General features: G+C 44.2%; 1 protein-coding gene and 1 long non-coding RNA gene across 2 annotated transcripts in view; one reads left to right on the top strand and one right to left on the bottom strand.

Annotated features, from left to right (window-relative positions):
* Positions 1-18,691, top strand: part of LOC138567660 (uncharacterized) — a 176,326-nt gene that overhangs the window by 29,155 nt on the left and 128,480 nt on the right. The gene's annotated exons all lie outside the window — the stretch shown is intronic.
* LOC138567653 (beta-1,3-galactosyltransferase 5-like) overlaps positions 1-18,691 on the bottom strand; it is a 79,470-nt gene that overhangs the window by 23,746 nt on the left and 37,033 nt on the right. The window contains exon 2 of the mRNA XM_069646127.1: positions 7,045-7,670. Within this exon, the coding sequence (XP_069502228.1) occupies positions 7,045-7,654 (610 nt within the window). The 5' untranslated portion in view covers positions 7,655-7,670. The remainder of the gene's footprint in view (positions 1-7,044; positions 7,671-18,691) is intronic.

The following is an 18,691-nucleotide window of genomic DNA, read 5'->3' as shown; positions in this document are numbered from 1 at the left end:
ACCTGGCGGGTGTAACACCACACGGCCATAGAACCTGTAGTTCGCCGGTCTGGAAAATGGTTTTACCGGCACCATTAAATCCAGACCGGCTAACTTGTAATGAGGCCCAATGTATGGACTGTATGGAATCTGATGACAAAATTAAGAATCCAGTAACCTTTCATGTTCAGAATGAAGATTGCACGTGTCAAGAGTGTTTCAGAAAATGCAAGCCGTTTGATAACTGTACAAATGCAGCGACGCAAGTAGATAAGTGTTCATAGAAGCGGGCTATATGTAGCAAATAGACTGCAGGCAAAGCCGTCATATATATATATATATATATATATATATATATATATATATATATATATATATATATATATATATATATATATATATAGAAACTGGACATCAGTGTCACAATTTTAGTAAACTCATACCCATGGAGAAAATGAATTGAAAACTATATCGCAGGAAAGAATTGGCCGAGAGCATGAAGGAAGCGAGAAAGTCTGCTTGGCCTGATGTCAAGACTGGAAGCAGCCAAGAACTGGTTATCTGTCCTCAAAGGCAGCAAACATGAGAAGTGGGATCATCCCTTCATTAAAGCATGAGGAAAGAACACTATGTGTGCCATGTTTATCAACTCAACTCAAGACAATTAAAGGCTATGAAATGGGCCGAATTGCGGTCTCCTGTCACGTGAGTTGAGGATGAAAATAGGAGGTGGGCATGCGGTTCAGAACCATGATAAGCATGTACCCAGACTCACGTATATTCCCAGAGAAGAGAAGCTACTACAAGGACAAGGCTGAATGGCAGAAGGCATGGGTGATGAGAGATGCAGGACTAATTGGGTGAGAAGGTGAAGTCAAGTTCACCCCCTGGCACCTGAGTCTGATCTCACATGCTGCTAGTGTACTGGATGTTCCAGACCGTGAGAGTGTCAATCAAATATAGAGGGCCATATAATGAAGAGCCTTATAGTTTAAGAACCAATAGTATTCTGTGTACTTAATAAGTGTTGAGGATGACTTGCACTAGAGGCAGGCTTAAGTTGTCCACCTGATAGTAGATATGCTATTGTAACTTGTTCCCATATAGAAAGTATACTTAGATGTCACCCTTAGTCCAACCACAACTCCCCGTAGATTTTTCCTATTTGCCACGTAGTATGACGTCATGGATGACAAATGTTTGCTATATAAATGTTGTTTTTTATTAAATGTTTGAGAGAACTTAAGCGAACGTCCATTGATGTCCGTTGTAACTCCCTGTTTTAGAAAATTGATAATAAAACAGTCGAGAGATATTTTGCAAACTTCCTGTCTTATTATTTGGTGTAAGAGTTATGCATCCCATCCATTGCATGACGTGTTACTGTAAGGACCTTAAGTTCAGCACCTACATGGAAGGTAATGTGGAATCAAAGCAGCACACGTAAGGAAAAAGTTCGACCATATGGCTCAACATCTAGATGGAAGTTAATGTGGAATCATAGCAGCACACCTAGGGAAAAGGTCAGACCATATGGCAAATCTGGACAGAAGATAATGTGGAATCATAGCAGCACACCTAAGGAAAAGGTCAGTTCATACGGCACGACACCTAAATGGTAGCTAATGTGGAATCATAGCAGCATGCCTAGGGAAAATGTCAGATCATATGGCATAGCAAAAACAAAGAGGTGATGGCTGGGAGGTTTAGAATCAATCTTAACCACTGGCATTGCTCTGGGCAACCCTCCAGACCATCGTTCTTCGCCTGCCAAGCCATTACAGAAGGGGAAAGATCATATGCAAATCAGGCTTGGCCGCACCCCAGAAGGGGCAGTCCAGCCCAAACTGCTAGGTCACATCCCTTCTGCAGGAGACCACAAGCATCCCCAAACATGTTTAGGCCTTGTAGGCCTCATCAGTGAGAAGTAGCTTGGATCTCTAGGCCCAGCAAGCATGGGACCCACGTCTGGGCATACCCGTCCCACTCGGGGGGACACTATTCTCAGAGAGGCACAGCTCCACCCTACTGATGAGGTCCAACCAGACTGAAACACGTGTCTGGGGTTGCTGTTGGTACTCTTGTTCAGAGGAGAATTGCCTAGCATTTCGGTGCTGGACTGCTCCAGGGCAGGACAAAGACTGATATGTTTGGGATATTTCTTCTCTGTGAAAGATAGTGAGCTAAAGACTCTGGGTAAATTGTAACCAGGACTAATGTCTGGCAGAGGGACTCCCAGGACCCCCCTTGTTAATTTACAGATCATATGGCACAACATCAGGATGGAAGCAATTGTGGAATCATAGCCGCACACTTAGGGAAAAGGCCAGGCCATATGGAATAACACCTAGATGGATGCTAATACCCTTAGCTAATACCTTTACCCTACGTGTGGAAGCAGCACACATAGGGTAAAGGTCGGATCATATGGCACAACATCTAGATGGAAGCTAATGTGGAATCAAAGCAGTGCACGTGGGGAAAAGGTAAAATCATATGGCACGGCACCTAGAGAAGCAGATCCAGATAAAACAGAGTATCAAGAGGGTAATGGAAAATGGACATTAGAATACCAAGGGGAAAGGGCAAACCAGGAGGTAAAGTAAATAAGGAAAAGGAGGACCAAATAATAGCTGGACTATGAACAATACAGCAGCACAGCTAGAGAGAATGTGGAAGCAGACAGTGGCATATTTATCAGAAAGAGAAAGCATATAGCAGTATGGGCCTCATTACAAGTTAGGAGGTAATGGGAAAAGTGTTGATAACTGAATGACCACCATTTTTACTGCTCAACCAAATTAGAGGTACCTAAAAATGGGTGCTAATTCCTCCATTGTTAATTCCACTAGAGGAAGTGCATCTGCAGGAATTACCTAAAAAAAGTGGTGATCATTTTTTCAGCAGAATTAAAGATGGAGGAATTATCACATGGTAATTTCTCCAAATTACAAATATGGATATCGCGGAAATAACACCAAAAGGTGATGCTAATTCCTCCAAAAATCATTGGGGATAAATGCAGTCAGGTGCTCAAAATAAAGGACCAGGTGAACCAAATTGGCTACAAAAGGGTACATAAAGGCCTCACCCGTACCTGTTTCACTTCCCACTGTAAGGGAGGCAGGGTATAACAAGTATGACACTGGCACAAAAGTTACAAGTTTTCAAAACATTTTTTTAAATCTTATGGTTTGGAAAAACTCTTATGTTGCCCTATAGCTATGATGAGAGTAGTTTCTACCATCAAATAATTAAGAAAACCAGCCCTAGTCAGTCTATGTCAAATCAAAATGGCCTATACTAACAAAACCAAATGTCTGCCCTATCTCTTATACAAAAAGTATGTAAAGGGGAATGTGTATGCAAAGGAAAGTCAGTGTTATAGCATAGCGGATCAAGGTTGGCACGGTCAGCTGTCCTCCTCAAGTTGGACAGAATAGAGTGAGGCAGCCCGTGTAAACAGATTGACACACTCTGGCTTCGGTTATCAAAAAAAAACTGTTCAAAACGTAGGTCGAGGCCCGCTTGGCCTTCCACATTAAAGTCACTTATTCCAGCTTTCCAAAAGTTCTTTCACAGTTCAACAAAAGTTCACGTAGGTCTCCCTCTGTCAGGCTCGGACCTCTCAAGGCATCAATAATTCACGTAGGTCTCCCTCAATCGGGATCAGACCTTTCAACCAAAAAGTACCTGATTCAACATAGATCTCCCTCAGCCGGGCTCGAACCTCGCAATCACAGCACTTGCAGGGGTTCCTTTCCCCAAGCTTCATTCACATACATTAGGGGTTCCCGTCCCCCAACTTATTTCATGTTTCCGGTCTCCCTCAGTCGGGCTCTGACCTTTTGCTGATGTTGAAGACTTTCAAATGTGCAAGGCTTTACCATAAACCTCTGCAGGACCATTTTGACTTTCACTTCAGCTCTCCCTTATGTTATTTGCCTTAGTGTCTCTTGGTATTAGTAGTTCCATACTAGAATCAGAAAAGTTCAAAGACATCTTCTCCTTAAAGCAATCACCTTTTAACTTCCCCTTTTGTCTGGGTTAATCTTGACCATTGTGCATTTCAGAGTTCATTTTCTTTGCCAGTTTATAACAAGACAAACATTTTGTGGAGACTTTCGAGTGAGCTATTTCCTTTCAGTGGACCACTACACTGGCTTCACAGTCATCAGTAACTTAAAGGTTCATTACTGGTTTGCTTTCTTTTGCTTCTCATCAGTATGCGCGCGAGCTTCAATAGTGAGATACACTGTTGGGGCTTCAATCTTTCCTCGACACAAACCAGGGTTTCATGTCTTTCACAAACTCACCGGTTGTGTGCATTCCTTTCTTGTCTCTGCGGATTTGATTCACGAGTCAAGGTTGATATAACAGGCATGGCCTCGGCTCCCAACTCTGTAGTTCACCCAGCAGGGTCGCCAGCATCCTTGAAACACAATGCAGGTTTCTTTTTGTCAGGGATTTGGCTTTCTCCACGTATCATTCACAGTTTCCCAGACAACCTCCTGCAGGGATCTTCCGGGTTTCCCTACTTTTCACTCTAGTCCTTCGATCGGTCGTCCTGCTCCAGTGGGTTCGCATTCACCCCGGAAGATCTACTCCTTCCCATGTCTCACCTTGCTCAGAGTGTGTCTCTCAGTTCCGGATTTTATCCGTGTGGGGGGAGCTAATGGGTATTAGTTGTATATGATTAGGGTCAAGCGCCTGACTATGCCTGACCTGATTAATGGCACATCTCCAATGAGATATGTAAGTGTTAGCCTCTTTACTCTCAGTCGTCCTCGTCCTCTGCCTAGTGTTTGTGTAAAAAGGGAGGGAGTTGGGATGTTGGAGATCCTATAAAATAGGATGGGGTGTGGGGACGGGAAAGGGGGGGATACTGTGTTTCACCATTGCTTGCCTCACCCCCACTCTCCGAAGATCCCTCACCCAGGTGATCCTCCCGCACTGTTCCACCCCCAGGGTCTGGATCCAAAGGCAATAGTCGTGCCCTGGCTACCTATGAAAGAGAACCTTGTGGACTAGCAAGTGAGCCACCCGTTGGTTTCTCACACCACCAACATGCAGCCCATACTGGATGCCAACAATGACATTCAGAACTTCCTACCCTATATTGTCCCGCAGAGGTGGTGCAGCAGGAGGAACTGTTACCACAGCGGCCTCCCATTTTTTGTACCAGATAATCCACCTACCTGGGCTCTCACTAATGGGCAGTTGAACACCATTTATCGCCTCGTCAGTGACACCATCATGGACCTACCCACCCTAAAACAGGCTGACCTCGCAGTAGGATTAGTATCCAAACTGCTAACGCCACTGCCCACTAAAGCTGGTGCCCACCCTGCATTTATGCACCACTGGCACATCTCAGAACACTGTTGGTATGGTGCATGGCACGTTCCAGCTAACACTCTTAGTAGTGCAGGGACAGGTTCTCAAAGCACTAATGCAGCCTACCACATTGCCCTACCTACCACCCAGTAGGATGTCTTTACAGTGCTACACATTTTCCCAACATCATTGTAGTTGTGAACTGCACCCGCATGCCTTTGGTACCCGCCAGGCGTCAGAGAAGGTGTTCCAGAGTTTGCATGTGCATGCATGAAGACCCCTGTTCAATTAACCTTTTTTGAATTCCCTAGTTGCAAAATGATAACCAGTGCTGTATCGGTCACATCTCAGGGTTATTTTGGGGGCAAAATAGGGGTGTTATGTGTCAGTTAAATAGTGACTTCTGGAGAGAAACAAGAGCTACATGTCCAAATACAGTAGAACCTTATCTAGCTCTCCTCCCACCTCCTGGCCAATATGCTTATTGTATCTGGCCATCACTCTGCTGCTGTTGCGCTCTGAGCCTTAAAGTCCCTATTCCTTACATACATTCATACATACATACATACAAACATTGATGGGGGACACAGTATATATTGCAGTATTTATCCAAATCAGTCCCATGTGAGTTATGTCAACTAACCATCTAAACTATTAGAAATAATTAGTATTGATATTCTTGATAAGTAACTCCTAGCCAACGTTACAAATATATATATTTATAAAATACGGTACCGATTGCCACCCTGTTAGTATGATAAAACCTATCCCCATTGACATTTTGCAAGGCTGCAAGACATCTACATGCCTGGTTTCACCCTTATTAGGGATCATCAGTGCAGTATAGTCTTATTAGCCTTGTGGTGGAGCATTGGGCCATGTATACCAAACACCAATAAAGTTATGGAGGGTTGAAAAAGGCTTGAACAAAAATCGTTCACCTGATAAGTGAAAGCAGGATAATCCTTTGGAACCAAGCCACACGGTGTGCAGTGATTATATCGAATCACAAGATAACGAGTCCAATTACAACGAATCCAAAAGGACGAATTTGGAAAAAACCTAAAAAAAAAGGGGGGTTGAGAGTGGGAAGAGTGGTTTTGAGGGTGGGGGAAAAGTATTAGGAACAAACAAAGGGGTGGATTTGGGGGACCCCCCCAAAAACAACAAAAAATGTATTTGTTATTTTGGACTTCGTTATTTTGGTATCAGTTGTAATTGGAGTAGTTATTTTGGATTCGATGAAATCAGATGTAACCAGGTCACACATTCTACAACGCCACCTAGCAGTCATCGCTGGTTGTCTGCCTTGGGTTGACAGCACTGCCCCCTAAAACAATTTCCTGGAGCAAAAGTTTTGCCTTTGGGCTAATTTGCATACCCACAATGCCTTGCTGTTGCTGAATAACGTCCCAGCTTGGATGGATTTTGTTAGGCTCAGATCTCTGTTGAAAGGCTGAAACGCACATGATTTTAATGGGGACTTTGCTCCATAATGAAATAAACAAATATCATAAATGTGTTATTAAAAAAAAGCATTTAAATGTGCCCACGACTCCCTCCTTGAAACAAAAGCAACATAGCCAATATCACATAGTGCTGTTAAGATTCGCATTAATGGGTATGTGCCAGGCTATTGTAATACTTTAGAAAGATGATTTGGGTAGTACTGCTGTCTTAAACTAACTTTAAGCAACCTCGACCCCACATGTAAATAAACAGAAATACCTTTAAAAATAAACTTGGCTTCCTTGCAGTTGTGGTGCAGCCACTCCAAGAAACACCGTTCTTTCAGCGACAGGTTGTGCATACTTTCCACAAAATCCCACATTAGGATGTCGTGGTACTCCTTGACCTCCTCAGACACCACCCGCATGTACCGTGTGCTGCCGGTGGTAGCCATCAGGAACACAGCCTTGATGTTGTAGCCCAACAGCTGCCGTTGCACCGCCCACGTGCGACGCAGGGCCGCCCTGCGGACAGAGGACGATGGATGGCTTTTGACAGCCAGGACAAGCAGGGGTTTGCCATTAGGGGACTGGCAGAACTCAGCCTCTTCCTCCAGGACTGTGCAATTGTAACTCTGTAGGTACGGAAGCTCCTCCTCGAAGGTGGCGAGGTTCAGATGGTAGGTGAATTTATGGTCAGTGAGAGAAGCGGAGCGCCGACCAGTTGGGTAGAGCCTTTCCGGTCCAGAAAAGTCCAAGTCTACTCTTCTTGCGATGGCCTCTGCATGCCACTGGTGTTTCAAGAACATAAAAACCGAGAGAAGAGACAGGAAGAGGAAAAGGAGGAGTCCAAGGAGACCAATCAGAAAACGTTTTCTCCTATATCTCATGCTGCATTCTCCTTACCTGCGGATACAGAGGCCAAACATTAGACAAGATTGTTCACAACATCAGATATGCAAAACCTTTCTGAATATTCAATGGCGACCCTTAAATCAGGCATATTTTCAGATAATTATGCACCTGTTTGTGACTCTTAAGCTTCCAGTTTGTGGTGTTTGTGCATATTGTGCCACTGGAGTATCAACTTGTGCCCAAAACAATGCTACACAGAGAAGCGGCAAGGGAAAGGGTGTTGATGAACACAATATTAGGACGGCATGGCAACTGTTTGCATGCATTGACTGCCACGCACCACATTTTTCTCTTGATGTTTGTGAGCTGTTGCAAATGGATCCAGGTCACATGACCTCTACTACACCCACCTGCTCATCATTGCTAATCTCTTAGTGCTACTTTTTTCTGCCATCGCCCGCTGCTTCTTTCTTTCCTGAGGGCATCTCTCGCCCAAGGATCCAAAGCAAAAGGCAGATGAAGAGAATTGAAATGTCCATTTGGTCTTATTAATGCCTTGGAAGGTCAAGAACCCTTGTTACAAGCAAGGCAGTAGCATGTGCACCACACTACGTTCATTGCTTCCCATCCACACCCGCACCCACATAAGCACCCAATCTGCACCTCCAATCACAGAACCTCATCAACTTCCAATTCAACATCACCCACACTCCACATCACAAACACAAACGATCATCAAGGCTGACTAGGCAGTACTGCACATAGGGCCTCATTCCGAGTATGGCGGTAAGGGATAGCGGCCACCGCTAACGAGAGCGGTGGCGGTAATCCCTTACCGCCATACTCCGAGTTCCCTTTGCGCCATGGTGGTTTTAACACCTGCTTTTAGCAGGTGTTAAAAACCATGGCGCTAAGGGACCTTGATGTTAATTACGCCACCGTAATTTACGGTGCCGTAATTGACGCCTTCCCCACTCCCATTATGCCCTATGGGGCAAGAATGGGAATGGGGAAGGGTAAATGGGGATTGGGGAATTACCGCCCCGCCAACCTTGGAATGGGGCGGTAATTCCGCCATCCACCAAGGCGCTGCCGGTCCGGGTACGGCGTCAACCAAGGCGTTAATAGCGCCATTGGTTAGCGCCGTACTCGGAATGAGGCCCATAGTCCCTTCATCCTAGTTACTTGCTCCTTGTACAGGTCGCTTTTCCTAGTCCTCACCCTAATTCCACGGCCAGGTCCCAAATACTTGTCCTATTCCCACACGCTATTTCTACTTCCTAGCCCCACGTCCCTCGTCCTAGTTCCTCATCTTTCATATTACTCCTTTGTCCCAGTTTGTGTTTTACACCACAATGTATAAACCAATGAGGGTTTGTTTTACTAAACGTATGCAAATTAGCATGGTTTCTTAAGCCATCATGTCTACAAGCCGTCACAAGTAATCAAAAGAAAATTGCAGAGCATGCTGAGTAAAGTCACAATTATAGTCCTTGTTAAAGTGACAGTTTTAGGCACAGTTCTAGTGCTGGTCCGCATCACAGTCCGAGTCCCAGTGCTTTTTACGGTCCTAACCCCTGTCCCGTCCTGAGAACGTGCCTTCGTCTCAGCCCTAGTCTTCATCATAGTCCCAGTCCTAATCATGACAATTTAAAAAAATGCAGAGAGTGAACAATTGCTTGTTGAGAACCCAGATAGAGCTAAAACGAAGCTATGGCTGTGGGACCGATGTGCCACTTGGGATTAGTGCAATGCTACACATTTTTTTAAACTGGAGATTTTCAATTGAAAGCACTGCACCAATTGCCAATGTATTTATTCAAATTCCCAGAAAACAAATATGCCTCAATATTATTGAGAATACGCCGAAACCTATGACCTACCAGAGTACAAATAGCACTGCGATCCAAACTTGCTGACATTTATTCAATGCATTTGTTTCGAGTCTTTTGCATTCGATGCTATGTATTCGAGGGAATCACTGAAAACCATGACATGCAGGTTCTATAATGAACCAGATCAAATTGAAATACTTAAAATACCTGTTTGTAGATTGGCCACAATTGATCTCAGTAAGACATTTTTTTTTAATGAACATTTTCGTAAATTCATAACAATTAACAAAGATCAAATGTGGATTAGGATCTTTAATGCGAAGCCCATATCCTTAGTACCCAGTGAGGGCGCAATCAGAATGAAAGAGCCATTCTGATTGGCCCTCGCCGCGTCATTACCAGGCCGGGAATCCCTCTGTCGGTATTCCACAGCATTTGTCCCCGACGGGGGGCGTGGCAGCCCCTCAGCCAATGAGGATGCTCGAAGCGGAGCCATCACCGCTCCAAGCCTCCCCACGGCTGAGAGGCTACCTTCACCCCCCGCCAGGGACTGAGGCAGGCTTTTTTGATTTTTTCTTCCCTCGCCTTTCCTCCCTCTTCCCACCTCCCTGTCCTCCCCTCCCCACCCCACCCCACTTACCCTCTATCCCTTGGTCCCCGGTAGGGGACGATGGCAGCCTCCTGCCGTGTGGAGAATAGGAGCGGGTCCATCCCCGCTCTAAGCCTCCACACGGCTGTAGGCTGATTCCACCGTCCCCCGCTGGGGACGCAGGTAGGATTTTTTTCTTTTTTTTCCCTTTCCCCTCCCTTCCACCCTCCCCACCACACTTACCTTCTTTTTTTTTGGGAGCGGACGCGCTGGAAACGCTTCTGTTTCCAGCGCGTCCGCTCCTGATGGCCGCCATGGAAAGGGAAAACGGACTGCGTTTTCCCTTTCCCGGCATCCGTTTTCTTAGTCGTTTTTTTTTTCCTCCCGAATCGCTGCAGCGTTACGGGACAAAAAAAAAGCTTTTAGTTCCGCCGGTCACGCAGATTTTGCGGGCCGGGGTACTAATAGATATATGCCCCTCACGGCGGGGGCATTACCGCCTCAGGTAATGCCCGAGGGCCTTTGTTAAGGCCCTCGCTTCGCTCCGGCCTATAACTATGGGCCCCGGGGCATTACCTGAGTCGGTAATACCCCCGCCGCTCGGAGCATATTGCTTTATTATTGCAACTTTTTGCTTGCTTTAAAGATTCACAGTGACTCTATTGTCTCAGATACTCCAGGAAACTTAATCCAAAGGAATCTCTAGAAAAGATGATAACCACATTTTGTATTCAATCTAACTGGCCTAATGTGCTGCATATTATAGATTCAATATTCAAGAGAGCTTACTAACTAGGGATGGAAGTGTCAAAGTGTTGAAATTAATTACATTTTACTACAGAGTCAATGAGTAGAGACATGACTAAGTATTGATTTTTGACATACACCATTAGTGTTGATATTCATTGCTGCTTGCTGAGTACAATATTTTAAGAAAGTTAGAATTGATTTATTGAACATCTTAAATGAAGATATTTATTGTTTTAATCCTGAATATTGTACACAATTTAAACTGTGGTGAAAACATTATATATATATATATATATATATATATATATATATATATATATAGAGAGAGAGAGAGAGAGAGAGAGAGAGAGAGAGAGAGAGATATATATATATATATATATATATATATATATATATATATATATATATATCTTGGGCCCATTTGAACACCTGGTTTACTCCTAGTCTGAAAGCCTTACGCAATGAAAAAAGACATGCAGAAGCTCAATGGAGAAACAATCTGTCCGAACGGAACATAAATAACCTAATAACTCGCAGACAGATATAAAATGGAAATCATCCAAACTAAAAAAGTCACCTTTAACGAAATAATTGAAAAAGCTAACTGCAGTACAAGGGAACTTTTCTCTATCCTAAGAGAACTAGAATACTCTGTCATCCCTATCGATACATTCCTCAAAAACTAAATGTGGTGCACCAACATACAAAATGCCCTTTGTAACAAAATAGCTATGCTTCAAGAGAAAATCATAGCCAAAAAAGACATGCTCCAGAAGAATGTACTAGTTGCACAAGAAAATATACTTCAGGAAGCCGCCAACAAACAAGTTAAACCGAGCAATCAGTTTAAGTTCAAACCGATCTCTACAATAGATACTGGAAAGATTATCACATCAATCAAACCTTCCGGATGCCTAGGGGACTCATGTCCAGCACCTATAATTAAAGAAGCAGCTAGGGACCTAGCTCCTTTCATTACTACACTAATCAACTCTTCATTCGAAACTTGCTCAGTTCTGACAAATCTTAAAGACGCATGGGTTCTACCTTTTCTAAAAAAGGATAACCTAGACCCAAGCATACCCACAAACAACAGGCCAATAACAACTGTACCGTTTCTCCTAAAAATCCTGGATACGGCTGCTTACCTTCAGATTCAATCCTATCTGGAGTCTAACAACTTACTAGGCACCCGTCAATCGGGCTTTAGACCTAGACACGGGACAGAGACTGCCCTCATCGACCTAAAGAGCCAAATGGACGAACGGAAGGACAAAGGAGAAGCTTCCATTCTCCTCCTATTGGACATATCAGTGGCGTTTGACCTGGCTGACCATAAAGTCTTGTGTAACCACCTCAAATCTGCTGCACCACTTGGATCAAATCTTTCCTAGATAACGGATCCATGAAAGTGTTCTCTCGTACCTCTGCAGCAGACCCAGTACCTATCGCATATGGAGTGCCGCAGGGATCCTTCATCCCTCCAACCATGTACAACATATTTACCAAGCCCCTGTTCGATATACTTGATATGCTGGGTGTCTGACGACACCCAGATTCTTATCCCTATACAAGGAAAATACAACACAGACATAGCGTTGATCAACAAAATCTACTCGATCATACAACACTGGATGGCCACACACAGCCTATGCCTCAATGATGATAAGACCGAGCTCTTACTCATTGGATAAACCAACAGACTAACAAACTCTCCCATCAATACAACTCCTTCAAAAAACCCTTAGAATTTTATCTGGACTCAACTCTGAACCTCAATAAGCAAGTAAACGCATCAGCCGCTGCTACCAGCTACACATGTAAAGTGATCTACGCATTCAATGGTCACCTGAATTGTTTAAATGAGTTCACTACATTGACCATAATTCCTAGAGACTGCAACTGTATTTATATTGGTTTCACCTGAATTGAATGGCAACTCAGCCTCCCTGATGAGTATTGCAGATACGAAAGCGCTTGGAGGAGTACAACAGTGCAAGAAGGGACACAACCCTGTGAACTTTATTGGGATTTAACCCTGTGAATATTTTGGACACTTTGGGATTTAACCCTGTGATTGTTTTTGGATACTTGTTCAGGTAATATATTGGCCAGGAATTGGAGTGCGCGCCTCGCCCCTGCTTTTTTGATATTCAATGTGAAATGATTTTATGTAAATGATGATATTTGAAAGGTTGTGCTTAAACAACCAAAGCAAAGACTCATCCGCTACACAGTCCCAGTCCTCACCACAGTCCTGGTATTTATTATAGTCCTGATCCTAGTCCTTGTCACAGTCCTAGTCACAGTCCTAGACAGAGTCCTAGACAGAGTCCTAGATTTATCACAATCCTAGTCCGATCACAGTCCTAGTCCTCGTCACACTCCTGATCCTTATCACCACCCTAGTCACGGTTCTAGTCCTGATCACAAAAGTAGCCTTCATCACAGTCCAGCCGTTGTCACACTCCTAGTCCTCATCACACTTATAATCACAATCGTCGTCCTTATCACATTTCTAATCTTTATTACAGTAATAGTCACAGACCTCATCAGTCTTCATTCTCTTTATAGTCCTAGTCACATTCCTAATCCCCTTTACAGTCATTGTAATCTTGTCACAGTACAATAAGCTTCAAAGCCACAGTCGCAGAGAGTCAGTCTCAGAGTCTGTGACGAAATGACTACTGCAGTGCAGCAGTATGGGGATGCGTAGTGACTTAACTGCCTACTCAGCCCCAGACTACAACTAAACCATCAATCATAAGGACTACTGCTATGCAGGAGTACCGGGATGAGTAGTGACTAAACTGCCTACTCAGCCCCAGACTACAACTAAACCATCAATCATAAGGGTAAGAGACAGTGTGACAGGCCTACCTCTTTCACCTTTTATGGTAACATGGCCCAAGAGAATGAGGGGTGGAGGGACGTGAGATGATAATGCTAGCAACTCAAAGAGCAATATGCCCTATGAAGGTTCTATAAAAAATGTACACCTTAATTAAATAATAAAAAGGCAACCAACTAACTAAAGCACTAGCCACTCCCGACCCTGTAAAGAACACACAGAAAATGCAGACTGGCATACTATAACACTCTGAGGACTTGATAGAGTGCTCCAGAAAGAAATTGCACCATTGTCACTTGAAAAAGCAGACACCTTTCAACAATAAGCAGAGAAAATGGACTTAAGAGTCACTACGATCCCAGGAGATGGGACAATGCCTTTAACAACACCTTAGAAGGCTTAACAGCGTCGAACCAGGCTTCTTGATGTTTTAGCTGCAGTTGCGCCGATATTGAGGCAGTTTGAGTCAATGCAATCCTACTGGCAGTGGACGTTGACTTGTTTTGATGGTTTAGCCTCCCGAAGAGTAGAATCAACATACCAGACAGTGAGATGATGTCTTTCACCGGTTGAAGCAGCGGTCAAAATGGTGGTGGGACAGTTGTTTCTGCTGGGTTGTGTCAGTGTTTGTGACAGCAAGTTCATTGGGTTCTAGCAGATTGATTCAGCATTCAAGTCAGTTAGTGTTTGGAAGAGGCTGCAGTCGGGTTGGTCGAGGTGGTAGGCAGCATTAGATAAAGCTGGCACCTGGCTGGCTTGAAATACAATGAGTGATATGAAGTTTGTCAAAATCAACACCACAGGTCCTGTGTTAGCTGGAAGGCTGTCAAACAAGGTTGAAGCAGCTTGACAATGGTTTGAATCATTGAAATATGATTCCAGATGCTCTGAGTCATCTGGTTTGCTGTGAGACCCACTCCTTAGGCTCTAGGACAAGGTGAGTTCTTTATTTCCTGCACTACCAGTCCAGGAACAGGGACCTTCGCTGGCACCTATATGGGATCCTTTGCTTCCTGTGGGGAGCCTGGTGTCAGTGCAGATGGCAGGCCTTTGTCCACAACAGTTCACTCCCAATGTAACCTGGTGGTGGTTAAAAAGCAGAGCTTTTCTCTACTTTGGATGTCTTCTATCTTCATCTCTATGGCAGAGGACACTGGAATGGTTTCACACCCAACAGAGGTCCAAAGATGTATTCTTCGACTTACGGGCGTCAAGAAATCAATCAAAGAATGGGTGAGAGACCCCTTTCTTATAAAGGCAAAATGTTACAGGCGATTGGTCTACGGTAGGCCTTCTATAAGAAGTCTAATCCCTATTGATCTGATAAGTGACCCTTATCCTCTGACATCATACCCTTAGTGTCTTGTCCGGAAGGAAATGGATGGAACAGGAAGGCAGAGCCCTTGCAGAAAACCAGAAAACCAAGATGGTGGTACCCTTTCTCAGGCTTACATTCCTTCTGTGACAGTTCTAAATCTACTGCTTCCCATGCCTACTGATTTTAAAAGACCTCTGGTGTGCAGCACCTTAGTATGAGGCAGGCTTTGTTATGTCAGTGTGGAATTTAAAGCACTGACTCCTGGGAAATCTCCCACTGAGTGGTTTGGGTCCTTGAGGGGTGGTGTTATCCTTCGTCCCTGGGATTCAATAGAGGCAGCATCCTTGCTATTGTCTGACTGGGCATGGTGGAGACAGGAAGGCTAGCCATGAATACACATTGCCCTGCCAGGTTTTGGGCTTGAACTCACAGAGTTGACACTTGGATGATATCAAATTGCTTGTGGCTTACATAATTGTATGCTCTCATTAATCACTTTACCATAAATCAGGCATGGCTTGTTTAGAGAAGACCCTGCCATCACACTGACAAACTGAAGAAGGCAGACAATTATTATATTTCAGATCAGCGGTGTAGATGTGAAAATGATACCTCTGCCTGCAGTGACTTTGGGCCACAGAAACAGTCAGGGATGTACATGTGTCCTTTGAACCTGCCCTGTGCCACTGGAGATCAGGAGCTGCAGATGTCAGACTTGGACAGCAATGGTACATGGGTGTGTATGCTTTTGGCATGGGGCTTTTTTAAAAAGGTGGTCTGATTAGCAAGGCTCCTTTTCAAAAACAGAATTGCATCATTACATTTATTAATAAAAATCCGAAACGCTCTGGCTTTCACACCCTTTCAGATGGCATTCAGAGACAGAGTAATTCTCTCAGTCATAATCACTCTCTAAGGCATACTCTATGTCTCTCTCTCTTGCTCTGGCTTTCTCACTGTCTGTCTCAGACCCCTTTGTTTCACTTCATCTACCTTTTCTTCTCTTCCCACACAATTGGCTGCTCTTTGTATCCCTCTCTGCCTATCTCGCTTCATTGCTCTCTCTCTTTTCTCTCTTTCCCTTCCTCTCACTGGGAATTGAGGCAGGTACGTTCAGGTAGGCTAGTTCCTCCTTCAGCCTAGATATTCATGTCAAGCTCGCTTTGATAACCTTCCATTCAGTTTTTCCACATTATCGTTCAGAGCTTTTCCACTCATATTTTTTTAATAATCTTCAAAATGTTTGGGTTTCTGCAGATTTTGTAAAAATCTCAACATTATGGAGGATTTAAAACATCTCGTGTAGCAATAGCCTGGCCGGACTGTACACCATATCCAGCTTTTTGGAACATTTATCAATGATATGAGTGCAGTAGATGGTGAGAAACCCTAAGTATACATGCAGGGAGGTGGGCACGTTTCTATGTCCATAGCTGTTGTGCAATTTTTACAAATTTGTGGTCCATCATAGGCTCTTGATTTTTTTCTTCCTTCTGTCTTGCAGTGACTTGTTTAAATACATGATAATTCTATCGCTAGCTCCCAGACGGGGGAAATTATTGCCGTTTTTAAGAATGTAAATTTGTTGTAACTGTTTATTTAACAGCATTATGTGTGGCGTTGTAATATGTTCTTTTAAGGAGTATTATTCTAATGTATGAACCTAATTGTTATAATACTGTAAAGGTTTTCAATATTGTAAAGGTTTTAATGTAAACCATAGACAATTAATAAAAAGATGAAATTAAATAGTATTCATTTTTTTGATCCGCTTGGGCCTGCCTGCCCAGTTAGAATTGAGATGTTTGCTGATTGTATCGCCACTACATTGGGATAAATGGCATGAAAAGGGGTGAGTTACTATCGTGTTGCTCTTAGTTTTATAGTCATTATTCTTTTGTTTTCCTATGGTGCATTCATCAGCACCTTACTCTATTGAAAAATCTGCAGTAACTTTGGGATACCTCTAAACCTTAAAAAAAAATGAGTAGGTAACCCATTTGGTTCTCTTTGTTCCTTCGTTTACTCACCCAGTTATATGAATTAAGTTATTCAGCAATTTGTATTTTTTTCTGTCCTGAAATATCTTGTATGCACCCTACCCTGTGAATTGGGAGACCCACAACACCAAATGATAAGAAGGATGTGTAAGTTCCATTAGTGGCGGGGGTTGAAAGCGACATATAATATATGACGCATTGAAAGGATTAATACTACAAATCTTTATTGGTCCTGATGAAGGCATTTTAATACGTACGATACACCGAAACATTTGATATGTCAATCACATAATTTATCATGTGATTACATGCATTACAGATACTTTGGACTGCATATAAGACATGTGATAACCTGCATTAGTGTTAATTTGCAATGCATGTTTCAACAGAACAGTTAAAAACAGGACTATCTATCTTTGAATTGTCTTCCACCTTGCCAAAATGCAAATTCTGTTTGTATATTTTTTTATTTTCTTCTTTCTTAAATTCTATGCTAATAATGTTTTGTCTATAAATTGTATTCTCACGTTTTGTCTGTTTAATACTTGGTTTGGTCTTACATTTACAGGCTAATTCATAGAATCCAGCGCACAAGTAGCGCACGCGGCTGGCGCACAGCGTGCGCCTGCGATAGTCTGCGCCAGGCACGTGCGCTAAAACAGATTTCCGCGCACAGCGAATTCATGGATTTCAAGCTCCCAAACCAGCCGTGGCGCAGAGAATCGCAGCGAGCCTGCAGCAGCGCCAGTAACGCCCCCAAGAACGCCCTCGCGCAAGGAAAAGCCATCAAAATCGCTAAATCATCGCTAAGGGCTGCGCTAACCCTGGACCACTTCACAGGGCAGGCAAACAAGGAAAGAAAAGCGGGCAATCTTCAAATCAGGAGTACGCGGGAAGTACTACACGCGACTAGGCAGGGAACGTGAATTACAGGGGTACGCGTGAAGTAGAAAACGCGATAGGCCAGGGAACGTGTATTACAGGGGTACGCGGGAATTATCACACGCGAACAGGCAGGGTGCGTGTATTACAGGGGTAGCGGGAAGTTCAACACGCGATTGGCCAGGGAACGTGTATTACAGGGGGACGCGTGAAGTAGAACACGCGATAGGCCAGGGAACCTGTATTACAGGGGTACGCGGGAATTATCACACGCGAACAGCCAGGGTGCGTGTATCACAGGGGTAGCGGGAAGTTCAACACGCGATTGTCCAGGGAACGTGTATTACAGGGGGACGCGTGAAGTAGAACACGCGATAGGCCAGGGAACGTGTATCACAGGGGTACGCGGGAATTATCACACGCGAACAGCCAGGGTGCGTGTATTACAGGGGTAGCGGGAAGTTCAACACGCGATTGGCCAGGGAACGTGTATTACAGGGGGACGCGTGAAGTAGAACACGCGATAGGCCAGGGAACGTGTATCACAGGGGTACGCGGGAATTATCACACGCGAACAGCCAGGATGCGTGTATTACAGGGGTAGCGGGAAGTTCAACACGCGATTGGCCAGGGAACGTGTATTACAGGGGGACGCGTGAAGTAGAACACGCGATAGGCCAGGGAACGTGTATCACAGGGGTACGCGGGAATTATCACACGCGAACAGCCAGGGTGCGTGTATTACAGGGGTAGCGGGAAGTTCAACACGCGATTGGCCAGGGAACGTGTATTACAGGGGGACGCGTGAAGTAGAACACGCGATAGGCCAGGGAACGTGTATCACAGG

Source organism: Ambystoma mexicanum, chromosome 1p, assembly GCF_040938575.1.
Source record: "Ambystoma mexicanum isolate Mex_15411 chromosome 1p, UKY_AmexF1_1, whole genome shotgun sequence".
Classification (NCBI taxonomy): domain Eukaryota; kingdom Metazoa; phylum Chordata; class Amphibia; order Caudata; family Ambystomatidae; genus Ambystoma; species Ambystoma mexicanum.
Note: the sequence above shows the minus strand (reverse complement) of the source record. Positions and strands in the feature narration are given on the sequence as shown.